The sequence below is a fragment of the Hyperolius riggenbachi genome, chromosome 5, assembly GCF_040937935.1.
Source record: "Hyperolius riggenbachi isolate aHypRig1 chromosome 5, aHypRig1.pri, whole genome shotgun sequence".
Classification (NCBI taxonomy): Eukaryota; Metazoa; Chordata; class Amphibia; order Anura; family Hyperoliidae; genus Hyperolius; species Hyperolius riggenbachi.
Genome location: NC_090650.1, coordinates 227,404,006 through 227,420,194, shown reverse-complemented (window position 1 = coordinate 227,420,194; position 16,189 = coordinate 227,404,006). Strand labels below are relative to the sequence as shown.

Below are 16,189 nucleotides of genomic sequence, written 5' to 3'. Positions count from 1 at the left end.
CTTTCATACTTTGGGCCCGTTTCAACTAGGAGCGATGTGATGCGGCTACATAGCCGCATCTCACCGCAGGTGTGCTGAAACACATGCACGCCAGTGGAAGAGTTTCCACTGCGTGCATGTTGTGCGGTGCGGAGCGATCCGAAAATCTGCAGCATGCTGCAGATTTTCGCACGCCCACATCAGCCCGCAGCTGCGTCCCATCTCCTCAATACACTTCCGCATTGGGAGATGCGGAAGTGAAGCGGCCGGCGGCGGAAGTGATGCGATGCGGCTACGTAGCCACACTCACATCACTTTGCAAGTGGAAACCCGCCCTTAATGCGTTTTAACTGAAATCTTTTTCACAATGCATTGCTATGGAGAAGAAAAAAAATGCGTACCAACTGATTAAGTGTAAACAGGGCCTTACTGTGTTACTATCCCTTTGGTTGGGGTGATTATCATTTAGTTCAATGTGGTGCATATGTAAGATTCATCTTACCTCCTCCATTTTTATAGCATAGGTATGGAAACCTCCAAACGTTAGCTAAGTCCACTGCAAACCCAATAACTGACAGGAGGAAATCAATCTTTTTACTCCAGGTCTCTCGCTCTTCATTTTCAGGATTGGTTTGGGATGGATTAACCAATGTTGAGCTAGTGAACTGGACTCCATTTTGTTCCTTGACAAGTATAAGTTCAACATCTTTAAGTCCCATTGCATTGGTCTCTTTAGCAGGGGCCACCACAGAAGACATCTGTCCCACTGGTGGTCTAGCTTTGATCATGTGGTGCTCCTGAAAAATATGGACACAGAAGAGTAATACTAGATTATGGAGCTATTTCATACACATTATCTACGCATCTATCTATCTCCAATTGTACAAGATATATATTTAAGAAAATGTTGTAAGTCGCCTATTTACCAAATAACCCTCTCTTGTGCACACACCCCACCAATACAGATGGCCTAAACCTCTGATTTTAGGTTTGCGAACTTCCGCAAAAGGTTCGGTTCGCACGAACTTTCGCAAACCGCAAAAGACTTCAATGGAGATGAGAACTTTGAAAACTAGAAACATTTACACTGGCCACAAAAGTGATTGAAGAGATGTTTTAAGGGGTCTAACACCTGGAGGGGGCATGAATGAGTGGGATAGATGGCAAAAGTCCCGGGGAAAAATCAGGATTTGACGCAAAGCAGCGTTTTAAGGGCAGAAATCACATTGAATGCTAAATTGCAGGACTAAAGTGCTTTCAAACATCTTGCATGTGTATATGTTACGGCCAGAACCCGAAGTCTGGGCACTTCGAGTTCTGGCCGGTCAGAATGCGAAGTGGCCAGCTCCTGCAGCCAATGTGCGGAACGGGCATGCATATCGGGCTATGGCCGGCCAGAACGCGTTGTAGCTTAACGTGGCCGGCCAAGTCCCAAAGTTTTGCTCACCGCTCCCCGCCGCCAGCTGTTCTCATCTCCCCAGGTAGCCCCACTCATCGCTCCTCCCCCCGCTGCCGCTACTCAAACCTCTGATCAGGGCGACCAGAGAGGCGGAAAGCGGCAGCTCACGCGACCCGCAGGACGCAAACACTTCAATGCAGAAGTGACATCATTGAACACTTCCGCATATGAAGTGTATGAGTCCGGGTGAGTAGCGTGCGCGCTGCCTCCCTCTGCCTCTCTGATTGCCCTGAACGGAGGTCAGAGTAACGCAGGCAGACTCCAGAAAAGCCCCAGCCCAGCAAAGCACCCCAGCCCACTGCCCAGCAAAGCTCCCCAGCTTAAAAAGGTACCCAGCAAAGCCCACCCCCAGCCATGCAAATCCGCCCCCCCCCCTCCAGCCATGCAAAGCACCCATCAAAGACCCCCCTCCAGCCATGCAGAGCCCCCCCAGCAAAGACCCCCCCAGCCATGCACAGCAAAGCATTTACAGTCATGCAAAGCACCCAGCAAAGACCCCCCTCCAGCCATGCAGAGCCCCCCCAGCAAAGACCCCCCCCCCCAGCCATGCACAGCAAAGCATTTCCAGCCATGCAGAGCCCCCCAGTAAAGACCCCCCCAGCCATGCATAGTGCCCAGCAAAGCACCCCCAGCTATGCAAAGCGGCCAGCAAAGACCCCCCTCCCCAGCCATGCAGAGCCCCGCCCAGCAAAGACCCCCCCCCCCCCATCCATGCACAGCAAAGCATTTCCAGCCATGCAGAGCCCCCCAGCAAAGACCCCCCAGCCATGCATAGTGCCCAGCAAAGCACCCCCAGCTATGCAAAGCGGCCAGCAAAGACCCCCCCCAACCATGCAAAGCGCCCCCCCCCCCCGTCCGCCAGACCATGCAAAGCTTCCAGACGTGCAAAGTGCCCCCAGCCATGCATCCCCCCCTCATCTGTGACTAATCACCACTGTAGTTTGATCTCTACCCTGTGTGACTGCCACAGCAGAGCAGTTAATTTAAAAGCACAGGATGTTAAAAATTTGCTCCCAAGAAAGCAGGATGAAGACACCCTGCAGATTTATTGCAGGATTTGTATCACTTTCAGTGCAGAGAGGAAGTTCCGAGTGCCATTCATGGTGCTGGACAGGACACGGGATGTTCTGGGATTTGTACGTTTTGGACTTTGGCCGACTGACTTTGGCCATTTCTAGAACTGGCCGACCAATGTCAGAAATTCCCAGCATTTTGGACTTTGGCCGACGTCAAATCGGCCAGTTCTAGAAACGGCCGGCCAATTCTAGAATTGGCCAATTTCTGGTTTTGACCATTGTTAGAATTTAAGTAGACCTCAGTTACTTGGCCTGAGGTTTATGTAAAAGGCTTGTCCGCAGTGTATGTCTTTAAAATAGAATTTCTTGTGATGCAGGCCTAAGCATCTCAGTGTCTGCTTGTTATTCATTTTGTCTCAAGCAGATACTGAGAACATGTTCCTAAAAGAAGGCCATCGGCCTACTCTGACCTCAACACGTACACCACAGGAACAGTAAACATCAGCCGTATTTACTAAATATCCACATTCCAGTAAGTAAAGGAAAGGTGACCTTAAATATTAATCGAGTGGGTGGGTATTATGACACCACGATAGGGCTCATCCAATAGTCTGGTCTAGGGGATGGTGAATATGATGTCACGTTTAACTCTTGCCTAGTCGGTATTAAACATCTAGGGGGGCGCTCAGAGCTCACTCTGCTTCATACTTTCATGCCCTCCATTTCTGACTTCTACTGGCTGGAACCCAATTATTTCTCTAAGTATGTTCATTCCTTTCTGTAATCTGATATGATGTATGCTGTACATAGGTAGTCTAGTGTAACATAGAGTAGATATAAGAATACCTGACTAACCACCACAGGGGGTTAGGCAAGAGCGGTAACGCCAAGAAACATGAAGATCTGCTTTGCTTGCTAGGATAAGATGAACTGTATCTATCTGTATATCTGTTTTCTGAATAAACTCCGTAAACATTGAAGAAGCCTGAGAAAAGTCTATCTCCTGCTTGCTGTGTGAGGAGTCATGTTTGCAAACTCCTGCTGATGAGTTTGCTGGTGCCGGAGCAAAAGGTGGATATTACATATACATGAATCAGGGAGTGTAATTAAGAGTACTGATTCACACTGACACAGCAAACTCACTGTGTAACGCACCGCAAACAGCTGTTTGTGTAGTGACGGCCATGCTGGACTGGTGCGCACCATGGCAAGAGTGCAGGCCGTGGTGGTGTTCAATCCCATGTGGTCGCCGGGCTGTGGTAGCTCAATGATAGAACAACAGTGACTGTCCAGCTGATCAAATTTGGTCTGTCCACAATGAAGCAACGACCTTATTATCTTCTTGTATGTAGGTAGGCATAGGTAGGTGCCCTAGTATAGGTAGGTAGGCATAGGTGGGTGTCCCAGTATAGGTAGATGGGCATAGGTAGGTGCCCCAGTAGTTAGCTGGGCATAGGTAGGAGTCCCAGTATAGGTAGGTAGGCATAGGTAGGTGTCCCAGTATAGGTAGGTAGGCATAGGTAGGTGTCCCAGTATAGGTAGGTAGGCATAGGTAGGTGCCCCAGTAGTTAGCTAGGCATAGGTAGGAGTCCCAGTATAGGTAGGTAGGCATAGGTAGGTGCTCCAGTAGTTAGCTGGGCATAGGTAGGAGTCCCAGCATAGGTAGGTTGGCATAGGTAGGTGTCCCAGTATAGGTAGGTAGGCATAGGTAGGTGTCCCAGTATAGGTAGATAGGCATAGGTAGGTGCCCCAGTAGTTAGCTAGGCATAGGTAGGAGTCCCAGTATAGGTAGGTAGGCATAGGTAGGTGCCCCAGTACTTAGCTGGGCATAGGTAGGAGTCCCAGTATAGGTAGGTAGGCATAGGTAGGTGCCCTAGTATAGGTAGGTAGGTAGGCATAGGTAGGTGTCCCAGTATAGATAGTTAGGCAGGGCCTGGCTGGCACAGTAATAGCAATTCCCAAGGTCCAGCTGCAACAGATAGGACTGTATAATGCAGTGTCAGTGGGCAACACAAAAAAAACACATCAGGAGTACATTAGCCCTCAAAAGAGCTGTTGAGGGGTGCTATTTTAGCAGTAACAATCAGCCAGGAGCAAGCTAACAAGCCTACAAGAGCCTAACTAATCTTTCCCTATGAGAATCTGCCACTAATTACTGCAGGCACACGAGTGAGTGTAAAAGCCAGCGCTGCCTGCCTTTTATAAGGGGGGGGGGGGCAGTGGCTCCAGGAGAGAGTGTAGCCTAATTGGCTACAATGTGTCTGCTGACTGTGATGTAAAGGGTCAAAGTTGACCCTAATGACGCACTATGGGGGCGAATCGAACTTCCGGAAAAGTTCCCATTCGCTGGCTGGCGAACGCAAACCACCGAAAGTTCGCCTGGAACCGATCACAGGCGAACCGTTCGGGCCATCTCTACCCACCAACAGCTTATTTTAACAAATTGAGGACAGCTTAGATGTATTTTTTGAAAAACCTATCACTGTCAGTGCAGACATGCGAGTGCAATCATATAACTGCTAGTTAATTAACCTTTCAACAACCCCCCTATATTCTGATATGACCTAGGTGAAGGTTGCTGGATAACGTTGGTTTTTTAGTGTTTTCCAGCTCATCTGAACCTTAGTAAACGAAAAACTATATCTCAGTGAGGATCCCTCCTGTCGCGTGTTCTGTCTGTTGCAGTGGAGCTGCAAACGGACAGTTCTGGCTTATCTGCTCGCATTCAGTTGTGCATTTGCAATGGGTCTCATTGTCATTTGCAATCGCTCTGCAGTTCTGGGCAGCTCAGGATGCTGTCATAATTCTGCCAGTTGCTTGTTGCAGCTGAGCTGCGGGCCAGATAGGCCTATAATTTCTGCCTATAATTTCTGCATGCATGTTGTTACATAATACTACATGTATCTCTTATGGAAGTCCTTTGCATTCAAAGCCAGCTAGCAAATGGTAATCAAGCCAGCTCAGGATTGAGTGATTACCATTCAGCTGTGTGGAGATTTGCATACCTGCATCCATTGGCTGATGCCAGCATAAAAGTCTGCCTCCCATTTCATACCCCGCCTGACATAGTGGTCAGTACGCTGATCTACTGGGCACCTTGTTACTCTGTATAGTTCTGTTATTGTAGTTCTACGCAACCTTATTACTTGTGCTTTAGCTAGTTCTTGATAAATATATATGCAGACTTGCTAATATATATTTACCCGTTAATTGAGCTGTCTGTTATTTTTCTTATCATTGTGTATTGCCTAGTTCCATGCTTGATGGACGTTCGCTGCATCCGCAGTGGGTCAGTGAAGTCCATTATCCAGATAGCTTGGATTCTGCCATCACCACGTTGGTGGCTGGTAGTATTCCTGCTACTCTAGTTTCTGGGAACGTAACTATAGGCTGCAGTTGCTATTAGTTACGTTCTATCCTGTAGTCTTGCCTGGGTGGATGCTTGCTGGTGACTGTTGTTAGCCTGCTTGCTCTGCTTCTGTGGACATGACTGTGAGCTGCGGTTGCTACTAGTTACGCTCCAATCTATAGTCCTGTCTTGTACCTGTCTGAATGCTTGCTATCGCTAAGGCAGCACAGTGCGAACTAAGGCAGCGCAACATCGCACTGCGCTACCATTGTGTTTTATTTTCAGCGATATCGGAAGTCCAGAGCTGCAGTTGCTCTGGGCAGCCTTTGTAACCTCTTCCATTATCCAGCTCTTAGCCTTGTTGCGCTGGGTGGTCAGAAACTATGACCCCCCCCCAGCATTACAATCTTGTCTTTTCTATGTATTTGGTGGTTTGCTTGTGCTGCTCTAGCAGCTCCACTATATCATAGCTGAGCATGAGACATGGCTAGGCATAGTGCTGAGTAATCTGCTTACAGATAAACACAATGTTGGGCTCTAGTTCTATAACTTGTGCCCAGGTTAAATACTCATATTACATGCAAAGAAATATACAGATCAAGCTTTAATAGCTGCCCATGAGAAACAGCTGGATTATTATTACAGGGAAAAGTAACACCTCAGACTCTGGTCCCCCAGATAAGCAATTCATTACAATTTTTTACCAAAATTACAAGTACTTCCATAACACTGAAGCTATGAGAAAAATATACAAATTCCCTAAAAAAAAAGTGAAGATGAAGTTGAAAACAAGAGACATACAAAAAACATGAAATATAGTTGTGTGCATATTTATGTCATATAACATGTAAAACTACAGAAGGAGTAATAATCATAATAATAATAATAACAATAATACACTGTTATGTTATCACACTATAGCATAAGTCTTTTGAATAAATGTAAATATGCCACCTGACATAAAGTATGCACACACTCCCATTTGCAACTAAGATTTTCTTTTAAAAATAATCTATATAAAAGATACATAAGATATGTTTGCGTAAAGTGTACAAATCATTAAAGTAGGCGGGATTCAAAGGAAGTTGCTAATATTATGTATTTATATATATTCAACAGCACAACATACAAATAAATGTCACTGCAGTATTTATCATTACCAATTGCATTTTTCCTCAACCTGTGTTTGTTTTCTTTTTTTACAGTAAAAAAAAAATATCTATCTATCTATCTATCTATCTATCTATCTATATATATATATATATGCTTAAGAAATAAAGTAAAATGTTTTCTTTTCACCTTGAATAAGCAGTCTAGTTTAGACAAAGTGGACAAAGCAGAAATGAATTATTTTGGAACAAGTGGGTATCCTATCCCAACTGCAATAAAATATAGGTTCTATAAATATGAATGAAGTAGGCATATTAACTCCCAAATAAAAAGGTGAAAGCTGTTACATAGATTTCATGAGCAAATGTTTGATTTCTGATTGTATACCAGTTCTTCATAAACAATAACTTGAGCAAACTGTCCTTGTATGAATAAAATAAAGTTATACTGGTCAAGCTAACCCTTGCATTTATCAAATACCTAGTCAAGCTCAATTAAATCTACTAATGATGAAGAGACCTTTCCAATTCCTGACAGGGATTCATGGGGAGCTTATTTCATAGGGTATAATAAGGTAAAATGAAGTATGTATGCATGAAAAATAAATAGAAAGAGGATCCTGATTTTCACATTGCCCTGCCCATGACTGACTCCAGTTACACTTCACTTTCCTGCATTTCACTAGTACGGTGAAAACCATGCCATTAGTAAATGACAGGATTGTGATATGTACTTTTGGCTCACATATTATTTCTCAGTTTGATGGCGATAGTACTTGTGACATGATAGAAACATCAGGCATACACAGCAGTGCTGGCAAAGGACGGACTGGTTTCAGCACCATCCGAGGGTGGACAGCAACCCATCAGCATCCTATATCAGCGTGTGTGTTATTTATATTTTCTCACTCCCTCCGCCAGATACGATTGATTAAATCCTATAACAATTGTAAATTACATCTCTCTCTTTTTTATTTACTTTATGTGTCCTTAATTGATATTCTTTACCTTACCGAATTACTAAAATAATAGAATGTTTCCTCCTTAAGTGTTATTGTACTTTTAGCTATTAACATGTTCCCCATTATAAAAGGTAAAAACGAGCTGAAATCGGTAAATGTCAGGCTGGCATTTCTCTAATCAATATACTGGTTATAAGTGGCTTTGTGTAGCTGATATTTCTTTGGTTTTTGTTTGTTTGTCTTTTGTCGGGAGAACGCTTTGTATGATACAGCGAGGTTTAAAATGATCAGTCACCACAACTGGGACACTACATAAGCTCCACACACATTCCGTCCCGGGTTTCTAAACAGGCAAAGTAAAAAACAAACTCACATGTTCAACTCTATGATGACTACCACGCCAAAATGTGTTGCTCAACATCACCATAGTACGACTGTGTGTGTGTGTATAAATATATATATATATATATATATATATATATATATATATATATATATATATATATATATACAGTAGGTCATCTTACCTGGTCCGTTGAATGTCCGGTGATTGTGTTGGCAGACAGTGCTGGTTGATAGGATAATTCTTACAGGACCTCTGCCATGCATGTGAAGCTAATAGGAGTTATTTTCCCTATGGTCTTTTCATACTCTGGGTCCCGGCAGATACTTGAGGTCAGAGCAGAGCACAGTAAATAGAATGAGGATTCGCTGCCAGAACTTGCACTATAGGCAGGTGCCAATAATGAGCAGCTAGACGATAATAGGCAATAGCCCTCCCTCATCTGCTCATCCTCGCAGTGACTCTTCATCTCAGCAACCTTTTAACCAGTCACCATACCAACCCCTTCTACAGCATCCACTCTGGAAATTCCACTGTACTGGTCACCACCATCATTTGCCTAAACCGAACTAACCGCTATGACAGCAGGAATTACATTTCAGTTATACATAAATGAACTGTATATTGCTCAACCTGTCTTGTTTGGTTGTTGCTATTATGTAACCGTTTCTTATAGCTTTTTTGTTTGTTCAGATGGCAAATCACAATAAAGAAACGCCATTTTTACCGAATGTGTAGCCGTTCTGTGCATACTTTGTAGGTCACTTTTGCTCAAATTAGTTTTGGGGGGGGGGGGGTACTACGTTTTAGAGGTGGCGAACAATACTTAATATTGCCTGTAGAAGTCCTCATAGTACTGCTATAGTACTGCTGCTATATTTGAAGGGAAACGTAAAGGATTTTCTACACAGCACAGGTGACACCTTCTGGTAGTAATCTGTGTTACATATCACATACCCTCGATTTTTCCTTGAGTACACTAGGTGTTGCTTTTATTTGTCAGTGGTTACAGTATATTTATGTTTACAAGTTAGTTGATATACCTTTAGTGATATATTACAGTTGTGAGAGCTTGCAAAACAAAAAAAAAACAAAAAAACAACCTATGTACAGTTAGTCATTAGTATTCCTTAAATAAGCTTTTTGTTGTTTTGACATTGGCTGGTCCATGACTAATGCTGGGAATACTCGTTACGTTTTTCGCGTTCGGTTCTCCGTGCGATCTATTAGCCATTCGATTCTTTGATCTTCGTTTTTCTTATCTTTTTTCCATTCACTACTATTAGAAATCAAGCGGAACAGAATCGAGCAGAGAATCAGACATGTTGGAATTTTATCATCAAAGGCATCTATCGGAACGATTCTTCACGAAAGACGTAACGTGTATTCCCAGCATTACACTGGAAATTTTGTAAATTATCCCCTGTCAGATTTACAACACATGAGCCTATAGGCACAGGCCTTCTGGCGCTCTAACCTCCACCCCTCAACACAGACCACACTCCCAAGTAAAAATATTCTGAACTCGAATTCCTGTCTTATGATACTAACTGTCCTTAGAATCTTACAGTCTACTCACTGTTCCATGTCATCCTTAATGAGACAAGGATTTGGGTGTAACTGCTCCTGATGTCAGTGATATGATGCAGAGATTGGACTGTAAGCTCCTGAGTTCTGAGATATGAGGCAGGGATTAGACTGTAAGCTCCTGAGGACAGTGATATCAGGCAGGGGTTGGACTGTAAGGTCCTGAGGGCTGTTATTGGCAGCAGGCAAGAAGCAGTGAAAATCCATGGCACTGTCTAATGGTCCCCAGGGCAGGCCCCCTCCCTGTTGTGTCCCTGTTCTGCACTCCTCCCTCCAATGCAGTCAGATGTATGGGACGGGACCTCATCAAATGAGGAAGCTTACAGACACAATACAGAAGAATACTGCCAGTGAAGTGCAGAGGCATCACCAGCTGGAAAGAGGTGAGTGATGCTGCCACCAGCAGCTTTAAGCTAGAGCCTCTGCCAGCCTGCAGCATCATACACCTCCCATTGGAGGGAGAGAGATTCATGGGGACATTACCCAACATTACCTAACGCACGCACGCACGCACGCACGCACACACACACACACACGGAATAACTGGCTGACTATGCAGATAGGTTCACATGTAACTTGGTGAATCGTTGCTCATTACTTTAGTTTGTTGTGCAGCTCAATCCTTTCAGCACAAGCAAAGCAGATTCCTCACTCCACCACATATGTCCATCTATGATATTTTTCTTGGTCACGCTGCTCTTCGTGTGAGCTTTTTATGACGTAATAAATATGAATTTAGATCTTGGGAAAGTAATAGATGTAGTGTTCTTGGACTTTGCAAAGGCTTTTGACACTTCTCCCTTCAATAGCCTAATGGAGAAGTTGATGTTGCAGGCACTAGGGAAAAAATCAGTGTCAATAGAAAGAGAACTGTTTAAGGGAAAAAGGCAAAGAGTGGTGCTATATGGATTATACTCAAAATTGGAAACTGTTTGTAGTGGGGCCCAACAGGGGTTGTACTAGGTACAATAATTTTCAATATCAATGGTCAATGGTCTGATGGTTAGAATACAGGGTAATGGTGCCATTGTCACATGACACAAGTAATGCACCTTGTACTTGCCAACCACAGAGCACCATATCAAATAAATGGCATCCAGCAGAGAATATCAGACTTGGAGGAAGACTTGGGAATAGTGGTTAGTAACAAGTTAAGCAGTCATATTCAATGCCAAGGATGGAACAGAGGCCCAAATAACAGGATTAAACTGTTAAAAAACATTTAAAATTGGAGGTAGTGATGGACTTGCCTCCCCAGTAAGTAGACACCAAACTATTTGAATTAATAGTCAGCAATTACATTTAATTATACACTCCACAATGCAATGCGATTTGCAGGATTAAACATGTTTTATCCAAGCAATAACGGGAGCAATAACTAGTACTGATTAGTGTAGCTGCCAAGCACCTCTGCAATGCATTGTGGAGTGCATAAATACATTTCATTGTTGACTATTAAATCACCCAATTCGGTGTCCATTTACTGGGAAGGCAAGTCCACCACTACCTCTTCTTTTAATGGCTTTTAACGGTTTTATCCTATTGTTGGCGCCTCTGTTCCATCCTTACTACATTCTCAAGTCCACCCACGGTGGAGGACTGTTACCCCTTTTCTCCTATCTACAGAGAGCAACTTCTTAATCTGAGTGGGGTCAGGTCCTAATGTTTCCCTCCCGCCTATACAGTGGTTGCCTTTGAGGTAACCCACACTTGTGAGTATAACAGTGCACATTTTGTCTTTCTCCATAACCTGGCTATTCTACATACTACACTATATTGGGCTCTCAATGTCCCTTTCTGTTTTATTCAATGCCAATTAGTAGAAGCTTAAGCAAATAAAATTCTGGTATGAATAAAATGGCAAATAAAATCATGAGATGCTACTACATGGAGAGCCCAAATTATGAACATCCAAGATACGAAAATCCCGCTGATACAAAAGACCCACCGATTCCATCACAGAATTCCCTTTGTGCCTCTGTCTGCCCCCATCTTGCAGCTACAAAGCCTAAACTATTTTGCAGCTGGATTTCAGCTACTCACCTCCCCATCAGAGTCCGGCACCGTGCGACCTTCTTGTCTGGTCACAGCCCACTCTAGTGCCTTGCATTTCCTCTTGCATGATGCATAATTACATACAATATTTAGAAGGCGATGCCTGGCACTAGAGTGACCTGTGAGCAGAGAGGAAAGTTGCACAGTGCTGAACTCACAGGGGAGGAAAAGAGGCACAGCAGGACAGAAGAGGCAAAGGGAGCAGAAGAGGCATAAAGGGACAGAAGAGGTAACGGAAGACAGAAGAGGCACAAGGTGACAGAAGGGGCACAAAGGGGCCAAACGAGGCACAAAGGGGGCCAATATGAAGCATAAAGGGGACAGAAGTCAGCAAAGGAGGACAGAAAAAGAAACAAAAGGACAGAAGAAGGCACAGAAGGACACGGGGGGCAGAGGTGGCAATGAGACAGCCAGACACAGTGGAGGCACAGGGGGCAGAGGTGGCACAGGGGGGTGAAAATAGGCGCAGGGACAAAGTTGTCATAGAGGGGGACACTGGAGGCGGACACTGGAGGCACAGGGGGGTACGGACAAGAGGAAATGATGTATGCATAGAGGAAAGAAGATTTTAATGTGTGTAGAAAGGGGTTCTTTGAAGTAAGAAGGGTTAAAATGTGGGATATCTTAACACAGTAGGTAGTTATGGCTAATTCTATACACGCATTTAAAAAGGATTTGGAAGATGATGATTTGATCCAGTCAGGGAGAGGATTTGAGAGTCAATGGACATGTGTCTTTTTTTTTCAACCTAGATTACTATAATTTACTTGTCTAAAGTGTAACACCATCTTTTAGATGTGGAAGCCTATGTTTGGATAAAAGTGGGGAAGAGGTTCCTAAAGGGCATCAGCCAAGTAAGGAGCTGAAACACAGATGGCAGCTGCTGTTTGGCTTCATCATCTTATTGTTCAGACTGACAGGAGACAGAGCACAGAAAAAAAAACTTTCTGGTTTGGGGGTGCAGACAGCAGCAACAAAGGGGGCAGAGTGTAATGTGGGAAGGAGGGTACAGACTTTGCAGAGGGTGCAAAGTGAAAGATTTGGGGGACAGGGACAGTGACTGGCAGCACTTTGGGTTACTTCATTCAGGCCCATGAGTACCAATGACATAGGGGGCTGTGACTGCTCTATGGAGGGTACGGTACTTGCTGCATGGGGGTTAATTTTTAGGGTGGTAAACAACATTTCATATGTGGAAAAATGTTTGCTGCATTTCATGTGTGGTTTAACCACTTTAGCCTTCAGGACGTAGCTCCTACGTCCAAATATGCATGCTGGACGTACGGGCTACGTCCATGAAAAAATGGAGCCTCCGGGGTTCGCAGGGCCAGAACCGCCGGGCAGCATGGGCTGCCCGTTAGCCTGAAGATCAATGAATGGGAAAGAAGTTCCCATTCATTGATCTGAGTCACTTAGAACGATCGCTGGCTTCTATGGAGAAGCCGCGATTGTTCTGTTACACATCCCCTCTTCACTTCCTGTAAGTACGCTTACAGGAAGCCAAAACATTTTTTTTTACTGTGGCCATCTTGTGGCCAAATAGTAAAACTACATCTACATACATTTTTATTAAAATTTATAGACATTTTTACATTTACAATTAACTGTTTACCTCCCACACACCCAAAAATATTTAAATAAAAAATTTTATTAGAAAAAAAGTACAATAAAAAAAAACCAAATAGTTACCTAAGGGTCTGAACTTTTTTAATATGCATGTCAAGAGGTTAAATTACTAATATTTTTAAAGCTTGTAAATAGTGATGGACCCAAAACTGAAAAAAATCCACCTTTATTTCCAAATAAAGTATTGGCGCCATACAATGTGATAGGGACATAATTTGAATGGTGTAATAACCAGGACAAATGGGCAAATAAAATATGTGGGTTTTAATTATGGTAGCATATATTATTTTAAAGTTATAACGGCTGAAATCTGACAAATCATGATTTTTTTCAATTTTTCTCTTAATATTCCAGTTAAAATGCATTTAGATTAAAATATTTCTTAGCAAAATGTACCACCCAAAGAAAGCCTGATTGGTGGCAGAAAAAAACAAGATATAGATTATTTCATTGTGATAATTAGTGATAAAGTTATTGGTGAATGAATGGGAGGTCAAAATTTGCTCGGATGCATAAGGTGAAAAAGCACTAAAGGTTGAAGTGGTTAATGTTTGCTGCATTGCATGTGTAGGGTAACGTTTGCTACATTTAATATGTGGAGTAATGGCTGATGCATTTGATTTGTGAAGTACTGTTTGACTGCTACATTTCATATGTGAGATAATGATTTATACAAATCATATGTGGGGTAGTGAGTGCTGCATTTCAAATATGGGGTAATATTTGCTGTATATATACTATATTATGTATACAATGTATATTGGAAGTATGTTTGTGGCTAGGTTATCTTTACTATATGAGGAGCGTTTACAAAACAGAATATAAAATGTATATTATTTTACTATTAGGAACTTTTGGGGGGTACTATTGAACTAAAAAAGTCAGGAATACATCCACGTTGTATTGGCTACTATATCGTACAAGAGAGGTAAGCCAACCACTGCCTCTCCTTTTTAAAACGGTTTTTGATTACTTTATTATTTTTTCATGCCTCCATCCTGCAATTGCTAAAGAATTTAGCTTTCAGCTAACCTTTACACAGATTAAAAAAACAAGTGATGCGCCAATAACTTATTTTGATAAGGATCAGGAATTCTGCCTCTTACTAGTTTTACCCCTTTCCTTCAATAGCTGCATAGAAAAGGAGGCAGTTTGATGGGCAGGAGGATGGATCGCAGTCCAGGCTTTATACTTCTGTCATGGTTTAGAAATTTCAGGCTATAGCGTTTATAGAAACACATTCAAAGATGCTATTTGACCTCCAGGTATTCTAAATTAAGAGAATCTGATGCAGGAGCTATGCAGCTCCATCTGGTGGCCCTATCTGTACTTAACATTGCAGTAAAAATACAATTTGTCATTACTGTAATGTAATGCTATTTCTGTACAGGTAAGCTCTTTCCTGTTAAAATTCCAAGCCCTTTTAACAACACTGTGGATGTACATTTATGAAACTAAAAAAATAACTGTTTGAGTCCAATCTGATTGATCGGAATTGATATGCAGTGGAATATAAAAGTAACACTTTTCCTGTTATGTTTTTTAGAGAGTGGAAGGTAATATTTGCAGACTGCTATGTCACATAAAGAAAAGTCTCTTCAGGGAACGGAGTCCACTGTTAGAGTTTTGTATTTAGATGCTCCTGAATGAAAACCGTGTAATGAGGTCAGCATCTATTTTTTTAAGGCTTGGCTGCACAAAAGCGTGTATTATATTCCAATGTACAGATTAAGGCATTACACATAATGATAAGAGCTCCTAACTGTATACTACTATAACTTCAGACAGGTGAACAGATGTACAAGATTCACTTTCTAAACTATCAAACATGATGATCATCCATGCAAAAAAAGTTACTTTTACATTATAATGCTTATTTAAGTATATATAGTTTTTAAAAAGTCATGAATTAAATTGTAAAGATGGTTTTCACTAAGAAAATTTAAAAAGCAAAATACAGTTGCATTATTATTTCTCAGCTTGGTCCTATCAGTACTCCCCAAAACCCCAGATGTGTATATACATCAGAACGAGAACAAAACGTTACCTGTGAAGTTGTGCAGTGAATAGCCAATGTTTTCATTAGGCGTTACCCCCGGTACTCTCAGTCTGATCTTGCCAGTGGAAGTGAGTGTCTGAGCTCGCTATAATCCAGCATCAGAACATAGGTCAATACACAGCACAGCATTATGTGCTCTGGGTAAGCATTCTTTTGTCAATGACCATCCTAGCTTACGATCACTGTCACCGCTCTGTGTATTCAAATCAACCCTTTACAGCGCTCACTCCTTTTTACACACTGGGATTCATCTATTTAAAGGAAAAAGAAAACTAGAGCAAAGCCAAGAAAAGTGAATATGTTGCCCATAGCAACCTGTGAGATCTTAGCTGTCACTTTTCCAGTGTTTGATAATAGGGAATACTAATACCAAATTGCTTCATGTGTGCAACAGTCCTATTTTTCTTTTGCTCCAGATTTATTAATGAGCCCCAGAGTCTCACAGCTGATCATCATATGACCGCAACTGGAAAAATGATGGATGTGCTAAAAAATAATTCCACTAGCTGGTGACTTAATCAGAAGAAGGCAATTCACCTGTTTAAATCAGAATCTGCTGTCCAACCCCAGAAAAATCTTATATTCCTTACTCAGTTTTTACTCTACTTTCTTTTTGAAAATTTATAAATCAGAGGCATAGCTAGA

General features: G+C 42.5%; 1 protein-coding gene across 2 annotated transcripts in view; it reads right to left on the bottom strand.

Annotated features, from left to right (window-relative positions):
• SLC6A3 (solute carrier family 6 member 3) overlaps positions 1-15,631 on the bottom strand; it is a 175,229-nt gene extending 159,598 nt beyond the window's left edge. For both annotated transcript variants that reach the window (XM_068236716.1, XM_068236717.1), the window contains exons 1-2: positions 15,533-15,631; positions 482-776 (exon numbers count right to left, since the gene is read on the bottom strand). In XM_068236716.1, the coding sequence (XP_068092817.1) occupies positions 482-776; positions 15,533-15,568 (331 nt within the window). In that variant the 5' untranslated portion in view covers positions 15,569-15,631. The remainder of the gene's footprint in view (positions 1-481; positions 777-15,532) is intronic.
• Between the last annotated feature and the right edge of the window lie 558 nt (positions 15,632-16,189).